This window comes from Zeus faber, assembly GCF_960531495.2.
Source record: "Zeus faber genome assembly, chromosome: 12".
NCBI classification, from domain to species: Eukaryota; Metazoa; Chordata; class Actinopteri; order Zeiformes; family Zeidae; genus Zeus; species Zeus faber.
In genome coordinates, this window is record NC_137196.1 from 32164267 (window position 1) to 32174029 (window position 9763).

Sequence of the window (9763 nt, forward strand, 5' to 3'; positions counted from 1 at the left end):
GTAGAAGTTGGATGGATGTAGAAGCTGGATGGATGTAGAAGTTGGATGGATGGTAGAAGCTGGATGGATGTAGAAGTTGGATGGGTGTAGAAGTTGGATATTTTGTAGAAGCTGGATGGATTGTAGAAGTTGGATGGATGTAGAAGTTTGATGGATTGTAGAAGTTGGATGGATGTAGAAGTTGGATGGATGTAGAAGATGGATGGATGGTAGTTTGATCTCAGTGGAATCCCCTGAGTTTGTTTGGAGCCGTTTGGGAGGCTTTGTGTCATCTTGCCTCCAGGAAACTGAACAAGGTCAGGGTAGAATCCTTTTAAGGGTCTTAAGCAGATGGTCAGATTTGGGTCAGGGTTGGGGTCAGGGTTAGGGTCAGGGTTGGGGTTAGATCAGGGTCAGGGTCGTAACATTCAGATGGAGGGTATTTAACTGTTCCACTCCCAGCCTCTTTCCAGTCAGTGTGGAGCTCCACGCCTCCCAGCGGCAGTTCACCATCTCAGTGAGCATCCCTGTAGGCCTACTGGCATACAACACTGGCACCCAACACTGGCACCCAACACTGGCACCCAACACTGGCACCCAACACTGGCATCCAACACTGGCATCCAACACTGGCACCCAACACTGGCATCCAACAGTGGAAAGACGTTCATCCAGATTATTCCAAAGGGATTGAATCTAGAGATAACCAAGATGGAAGCAGTGGAACCTGCCACTAGTGCCCTCATCACTGGACATTAACTTCTGTGTTCCACTATAAGTATCTTGTAGAATGTTCCAGAATTAGGTTTAGACTTTGTGAGTCTTACTGGTACGATCCACATTATTCATCCCAGATACATCTCAGTATCAAAGCTTCCATTGTGATATTGTAACCTGTCCAGCTCTGTCTGGTCTTCAGGCGAATCCATATCTCCAAGGCTGCTCTGGACTGCCTGAACAGGGACTACGAGGTGGAAGAGGGCCACGGGAAGGACCGCAACGACTTCCTACGCCGACACAACATCGAGACCTACTTGATTAAGCAGCCGGAGGAGAGCCTCCTCAGCCTGCCCGAGGACATCATGAAGGAGGCGGCCAGCTCGGCGGACCGCCGTGCCAGCAGCACCACCTTCAACGAGGGCTCCTGGAGTCCCGAGCTGCCCTTCGACAACATCGTGGGGAAGCAGAACGTAAGTGATCCCAGCGGGGGGTGGGGGTGGCGGGGGGAATTTTGTATCACACTACGGAAAGACGCCGGTCACAACAAGAGCTCCATCCCAGTGCGGGGAACCTTCTGAGCTCATTGTCATTCATGACGAGGAAGGGCCAACTGGGGCCACTTGTTCCCGGTGAAGCTTTTCTTCTCATTCAAGATATAAAATCTTTAAATAACTGATTTAACATCAAGATGTGTTGGTAGAAATATCTCTGATGGAGTGGAGTTGTATTATAGGACATCATGTTATGTTTCTCTTATTGTTCACATAGTGGATGAAAAGAGCAGAAAAAACCCACAAAGCATTGCTTGTACTCTCAGCCTTTCCCTCCTTTAGACGTTTACTTTAAAACTTGTAAAGCCAACGGGTCTCTTGATAGTTTCCAGTAAAAGCTGGTGTGTTGGAGCAGTTTCTGAGGTTGGATAGCTGGACCGCGCCCGGCAGTAGTAATGTAGTAGAAATGCATTGTGGGTTTTGGTCACTTCAATATGTTGACAATCAGAAAAACGTAAATCCTCCTCCTAGTTTCTCCTCCTCCTCTCGTTGGACGGGCGTCTTCCACGAAGCATGGGGCATTCAGCTGTGTTGCCTGCTTGTTGTTTGGTTTTATTTTATTTTTTTTTCCCCTTTTGTTTTCTGTGAATGAGTGGACATTTGGCGGAGCGACTGTGTTTCCACGGCGCCGTGTGTCGGTGTGTCAGTGCGCCTGTTTGGGAGAACGATCACATGGAGCGTTTAGAGTGAGGCGGGGCCGCCTTTACAACTCCAGTGCAGCCTGGTCATTTGGGAAGTTCGTAACTTGTACTTAAGTAATCCTCCTTCCACCCTTTTACGAATCCGGTGATACTATCATCATAAATAATAATAATAATCATAATAACAATATATATATAGTACTTTTCATTAAAATATGATGAATCTATTCGGGGGTTAGTCTGGAATCACTTAGTTTGTTTTATATTTCCAAGGGGAGTTACCAATCGGCGCAGACCAAAATATCTCTGGACCCATTTGGATAGACCTACAACCAATCAGAGCATTGGATAGACCAACAACCCATCAGAGCAGTCGAGAGACCTACAACCAATCAGAGCCCAGGCTAGACCTACAACCAATCAGAGCATTGGATACAACTACAACCAATCAGAAGTACAACAAACATGTCTTTCTTATCAACAAAAGCTTTTTATAGAAAATAAATCATCCAGTTGGTTTAATTCTTTTGCAATAGAGGATTCAACTGACCGTTCCACGTTAGCGGCAGCCTTCTTGGTAAGGCGCATCAAACCCGCCCCATATTAAATAAACGGTTGTGATTGGCCCACCCTGGCAAGGTCGGTGGAAATGTGTCTGAATTCGGGTGGCAAGATGTATTCTGCAGAGCAGAACATGATCTACAGGTTGCTGCAGATGAATCTACAGCAAAAATACTGCAGAAAGGTAGAATAAAACTCTGAAACCCGGAGCTCTGGTGCAGCTGTTTCCAAACTTCATCACGTAGTGTTGCAGAAGGTATTTGTCAAATTAAATGGTGCTCATCACTCTGTTTAATGACATATCCTTCCCCAAGCTGAGCTTCACTACAGCTTCAGAACCAACCAACACACCCCCCAGCTCTGCAGGGTCTTCATGTCGGGCTGGATCCCTGGACACTCATCGTTTTACTGCTTCTCTTCTACTCCTATTCTCCTTCTATTCTGCTGGAGAAGTGTTGGACACTCTAGGTGGTGGCTCTGCTGGAGACAGAGCAGCCTCTTGCTGTTTGCATGGCTCTGGCCCCATTTGCCCTCTGTCCAGCATCATACGCTGGTATTTTATATCACCCAGCGCCTTCTGTAACCAGCACGTTGCACCATTGCACCATGTGACCCCGGCCTGGGCTGCCGCTGGCCAAATCGCACCGGCCAGTCCAAATAAGACAAATGTCAAAATTAGAGGCATGTGGCCTTTTGGCGTGTCCAGAGGAAGCGACACGCCCAGACAATCACTGCAGCGCGGATCACAGCGACCTTTGGATGAGCATTCTGCAAAGTGTCTCAGGGAAAAGCAGCACATTACATATAAGGTATACGGACTCATATTTACAGTCATACTGATATGATATGACATGATGTGATTTGATATACTTATACTGTACCAACAGGGAACACTGTTGGGGGAGGCAAGCTCTGGATGCTTTGGCAATGTTCTGCTGGGAAACCCTGGGTCCTTCATGTGGATGTTACTCTGACACCTACCACCGACCTAAACATTGTTGCAGACCGACTACACCCCTTCATGGCCACAGTGTTCCCCGATGGCTCTGGCTTCTTTCAGAAGGAAAATGCTCCCTGCCACACTCCAAACATTGTTCAGCAAAGTTCAAGGTGTTGACTTGGCCTCCAAATTCCACAGATCTCATTCCCATGGAGCATCTGTGGGATGTGCTGGAACAACAAGCCCGATCCATGGCGGCCCCACCTCCACCTTCCAGGACTTAAAGGATCTGCTGCTAACGTCTTGGTGCCAGATACCACAGGACACCTTCAGAGTCTGGTGGAGTCACTGCCTCCACCTCACAGCTGTTTTGGGGACGCAAGGGGAAGCTACATAATATTAGTGTTATTAGTGGTGGTTCTAATGTTGTGGCTGTTCAGTGTATATATATATATGTATATTTATTTTTTTATATGAGGTCTGTCAATCGATTCAAATATTGTATAGCGATTAATTGCATGATTGTCCATAGTTATCGTGATTAATCACACTTAATCGTGATATATCTGTACAGTATCAATACAATATCTGTACTATATCTATACTATATCGAAACATTTCTATGCAATATCTATACTATATCTATACAAAATCTATACTATATCTATGCTCTAGCTATTCAATATCTATACTATATCGATACAATATCTATACTATATACAAAATCTATACTATATCTACACAAAATCGATACTATATCTATACAATATCTATATTATAACCTACAATATCTATACTATATCTATATTATATCTATACAATATCTATACTATATCTATACTATATCTATATGATATCTATATGATATCTATACTATATCTATACAATTTCTATACAATATCTTTACTACATAATATATCTATACTATATCTATTCAATATCTTTACTTTATCTATATTATATCCATATTATATCTATACTTTATCTATACCATATCTATACTATATCTTCTTATTAACGTGCAAACAAACTTTCGAATCATTAAAACCCGTTTTCGTCGTCTTCCTCTTGTCCCGTTTAAAATGATACTACCCTTTGTCGTCCTTCCAAACATGGCCGTGCGCTGGAAACCAAGCATTTAGAAAGGCTGCCAAGCGCTCTGACACTGACACAACGTCCAGAAGCTTGCGGACTCTCAGAAGCGTCGGGAGGTGAAAGTGCGAGTGGGACGGGTGGGCTGCATGACTCCTGGTGTTCTGACTGGAAGTGTCCTTGTGTCTTGGATGGAGAGCAGTGGGGAGCGGCAGCTTTCATTCTATGTGCATGTGCTTTCCCCCGTAGACTCTGGCTGCCCTAACGAGACATTCAATTAATCTCCTACCAAACCATCTTGCACAAGCTTTGCATGTCCACTCTGGTCCTGAGGAAATTAACAAGCGAATAGAGAGCGCCATCGACTTACGGAGTGGCGATAAGTTGAGAAGAGAGCATATCAAGCCTTTCTCACTGATGTTTAAAGACTCCACCATGGAACAGAAGGTAGCTGGGCTTCCAGACAGACATTGCTTTTCTTTTGTTTTTTTGTTCTTTTTTACTTTCTATCTGTCTCTCTCTCCCCCCCTATCTTTCCCGATAATGATATTCAGAAGAATAGTACTGACCAACCCCCACCCCACGCTCATGAGTAAGCTAAAGACATAGCGAAAAGAACGAGCCCGGCGGTCATATCCCAGGAAAAGCCACCCCCGATCCAGGAGGGGGGGGCGCTGTGCTGCTTTTGTTTACTCATGGGTTCTGTCCTCGTGGACCCGTCAGTCCGGCGGAAAAAGTTGAACCGGTTCAACTTTTTTTGCTCGCTGCCCCACCCCCCTTCCCTTTCCCGATATTTTCTATTGACTCCAAAATAAAAGCCCACCCACAGCCTTTGAGTTGACCTTCACTTGGACCCTTCCCGTTAATACTCTATGTTTCCCCGTCCGCTGCCACGTGTACATCATTAGAACACCTCAAAATGAACACAAGGTGACGCTGTTGGTCACATTTCAGTTTTTATGACAAAAAATGAAATTTGGAACAAAACATTAAAGGTGCTCTCGCTGATCCTTTGCGAAAAAGACCAAACAAGGGGTGCAGCAGGGGTCATGGGGTTGAAAGGTCAAAGAACCCTTTGAACCCTTTTCGGTTTGAAATGACTCTTAACTGTCCCGCTGACCCCAGGAGCAGGAGGTCAGCGCCCCATGGCTTTACACGGCTGAACGATAGAAGTAAAATACACATTTATTTTTGAAAGTTGTATTTTTCATCATTCTAACGGCGTGAGAGATTTAAAGGGACAGTCCAACACGGGACAGTTCCACTGTTCTCTGGCTTTGATGTGGAACAAGATGTTATGTCTTATAAGAAAAGTACATTGTTGCCTTTGGACAATGGACATGTTTCCAGTCAACAGACGTACAGTAAATCAAAGGATGCAAATACAAACAGGAAATAAAATAAACACGGATGCTACCCCCCCCCCTCCCCCGTGGTGGACCCGTCGCATGCGTCCGCGGCTCTGCCTGTCGCTTGTCGTCTGGTGCTTTCACATTCATTTCCTTTGTGTCTGAGAAACAGCCCGTCTCCTCAGCCTCACCTCCATTTTTCTCTCTCTCTCTTCCTCTCCTTCTCCATCCTCTCGTCCACGGCCTCACGACGCAGTATTCCCAGATGAGGGATGAAGTCTTCAAATCCAACCTGGTGTGCGCCTTCATCGTCCTCATCTTCATCACCACCATCCAGAACCTGCTTCCCTCCACCAGGTAGCCGCTGGCCGGAAGCCATGATCTATTTGTGTTTCCATAGCAAAAGCTGTTTGTTGACGATGCTTTCAGGCGCATTTTGGGAATTAAAAAAATCCCATTTCATGTGAGTTTTTCCTCGGCTCGGACACTCAGCGAGCGCGGGGCGGATTCGGAACCGGCCTTCGTCCGACGTTCTCCCTCAACGTCTGGACTGGTTTGCTCCTGTCTCCAGGATGGTTACCATGGTGATCCAGTTCTCTGTGCTCATCATGCTCCACTCCTGCCTGGTCCTAGTCACCACGGCAGAGGACTACAAGTGTCTGCCCTTCGTGCTGCGTAAGGCCTGCTGCTGGATCAACGAGACGTACGCCGCACGCAACGTCATCGTCTTCGTCTCCATCCTCATCAACTTCATGGCGGCCATGATCAACATCGTGAGTCCCCCCTGCTCGCTTCTGCTCTCACACACCGTCATTTGTTATTCAGGGTTAGGGTTGAAAATAATGAAAATAATTACATTTTCATCAGAATTTCATTCAAAGGTCTGCAATATATTTAATTCATTAGTTCTTTCATGTGTTACAAGTTTGTTTGTTATGAAAACCAACATTTGTCTTTGAATGTGTTTGAGTTTGCCGAACTTTCACTCTTGCGAAAGTATAAATTGGTCTGAAATTATGCTCAAAGCGTCTTTTAAAAAGGCTTGAATAGAATTTGCTGATACATGCAGATATCCTGTTACTACTATTTTAGTGTATTCATTTTTTATTGAATAATTAAGATGGAATTGTTTATGTGCATTGGCCTTTACTGTACAGACAAACATCAAATCCTCTGGTGGTCGTTCAAGGTACTGCAACACTGTGACACCGGTGCCACGGCCTTTAGGCTTAGAGAGTCCATGAAGGTGCAATCTGCAGCGCTAACACGACCTTGCACTCTTTGTGAAAGTCAAACCTCCCGCAGAGTGCACGGGTCTCCGTGCACAGCTTCCCAGACGATAATCTGAGGCTCTGTAAGCCTCGCAGCTTCAGCTGGACACTCGAGCAGCACTTGAGTCGGCACTCAGCGACTTGAGATGCTTCCTGGTGAGTGTTCTCATGTCTGACACCGAGGACGAGGGCAGCCTGTGTTATAATTTCCCCTCTTCAAACCCCAGCCCTTGAATGACGGCATCTTTCATGACGCCGTGTTTCATTCAAAAAAAAAAAAAAAAAACGGTTTTGGCACCTTTTTTACACCAAAGCCCAAACTCATTCACCCCAATTTAACTGATTCCACAGAGCTGTCCTCCTACCAAGCACGAGCTCCATCATCAGTACCTGAAGCAGCGCACATGAAACAAGCGTATAATTATCTTGTGATGTTTGGAAGGTCACTGAATGCATCAAGCAGAGCTTTATACAACCGCAAGGATGTAAGCGATGAGAAAAGCATCTGTTTGGAAACAGAAAATTAGATACACAATCAGAACAGCGACTAATAGGTCCTTCACACCAAAGGAGCAGGGAGGCTGCACAGTTGAATATAAATAAGAAAATTAAAGAGCTGTGACAAATCTATACAAATATCTGCACACATTGTTCCTACATTGAAGGACAGAAGCTCAGGCAGAGTTGCCCTAAACCTTCGAGCCGCAACAACGTCAGTATTTCACTGAGGTTAGCAAGTAACACCATTTTTCAACAAAGTTTGTTGGATAAGGACAATTAACCCTCCAGAAGGATCCTTAAGGAACCACCCTCCTCCAGACCCATATCCCACAACCTCAGCCGACCACTGTCCTTGTGTACATGCACAGTGAGAATCCTTAACAACCACCACCAGTACCGTACAGACCTGCCCAGTGACTTCTTACTGTTACACAGACAGACAGACAGACAGACAGACAGACAGACAGACAGGTGGATGGTGGATCTCCACACATGGAAAATACATCTGCACTTCTTGGAGGGACCTGCAGCAGGTCGCTGCTCCTGAACACAGCGTGCATCAGAACATCTGCCTCTCTGACCCTCAGCATCTGGACACAGATGAAAGGCTTGACCAGAGATGTATGAGGGTGGATTCTGGTCAACAACACTGCACAACACTGTTAATGTCCTGCTGTGGGATGGTAGCTCAGGAGGTAGAGCTGGTGGTCTAGTCATGTAAAGGTTGCTGGTTCGTTCCCAGGCTCCTCCTGCCAGCATGCTGTAGTGTCCTTGACACTTAACCCCTAATTGCTCCTGATGGCCGGTCCATGGGTGTTTGAATAATTGTAAGTCGCTTTGGATAAAAGTGTCTGCTTAATGTAATGCTGTGTGCTCCTCACCCACTCAGCTGTGGTGCGACTTGGACAAGTCCAGCACCTTCCGGAACCAGACGTACAACGACTCCTTGGCCATCCCAGACATCTGCTGCTACCCGGAGGTAGGTGCCAGAAACTTCCTGTTTACAAGTGAGCCCCTTTTTTTTTTCTCCTTCCTGCTAAACGATGAATTGAACATCTGCGACAACCGGTCGCCCCCTGAGGAGAGGATGCCAGCAGACAGCAGGGGCCCATGAGCGCAGTCTCCTGCTAAAGCGGCCCTGTCTACATGTTTCAGCAGAAGTACGATGAGCTGAACAGGGAGGCTGGCTGCCGTGTGAAGTGCCACTTGGTTGAGTTTACTTTTGTAAATAAATGTGTATTTGCTGCACCGTCCTCCTCCGTGCACAGCATCATGACAGAGAACAACCTTGAATGTCACGCTTAAAAATACGTCATTTTAGTTGTAACTGATTCAGCTCCAAACCCTCTGACCTCTGTCTCTACCGGACTGATGCCCGGACGGGGCCGCGGCGTGAAGCCGAGTGGCTCCGGTGCAGCCGCCTGTGCTCTGACCGCTGGCGACGGCACTTCTGTGCACCCGGTGTGGTGGACCTGCCAAACATTTCAAACCTTTCTTCTTTTCCATATTCCATAGGGGTCCATGTGTGCTTTTCATTTATATTCAAATGGCATAGCTGTTTACAAAATAAACTACCTCTCGAAAAAATGACGTTAATAATCTTTCCATCTGTCCCTCCAAATAAAGAATTGTGCTCATTAGAGAAACAGAAAATGATGTGTTCCTCGTTTTATCGATAGTTTAAGGGACATTTTTCATAAAAATAAAAAAACAGGCAAATCATGAACAATAAGCAGTGACTCCGGACGTTCATCCTCCAAGGATCAGTGCTATTGAGAGAGCATCTTCCCTCCTATTGGCTGTCACTGGACGCCCAGTGATGCTCATTTGCATAAAGTTGAATTCTTTTCAACTTTCCGTGTTGCCTTCAAATGCATTTCAAGCTCCGTTTGAAATGCATCGCAGCGTGCGGCCGCACGCTGCATGTACGGCGGCGGTGTGATCGTACCATAATGTGTGCCTTGCTTCAGTGTCTGAGGACACTTTCACATATGCCGTGCTTCGTTTGAATCCAACCCTTGTGCGTTTACCAACTGGGTCCAGCTCGTTTGGGCAGGTGTGAACGCAGAAATCAAACTGGGCTGTGAAGCAAACAACCGGCCCCAGACCGCATGCGAGAGGTCTGCGACCGCTTCCAAGAGAGACCTGGTGCGCTGCA

At 46.1% G+C, this 9763-nt stretch overlaps 1 protein-coding gene across 1 annotated transcript in view; it reads left to right on the plus strand.

The window, feature by feature from the left end:
* adcy8 (adenylate cyclase 8 (brain)) overlaps positions 1–9763 on the plus strand; it is a gene marked incomplete at both ends in the record, with an annotated part of 74462 nt that overhangs the window by 39532 nt on the left and 25167 nt on the right. Inside the window, 5 exons of the mRNA XM_080010544.1 lie at positions 899–1169; positions 4734–4931; positions 6090–6190; positions 6405–6606; positions 8495–8584. Of these exons, the coding sequence (XP_079866670.1) occupies positions 899–1169; positions 4734–4931; positions 6090–6190; positions 6405–6606; positions 8495–8584 (862 nt within the window). The remainder of the gene's footprint in view (positions 1–898; positions 1170–4733; positions 4932–6089; positions 6191–6404; positions 6607–8494; positions 8585–9763) is intronic.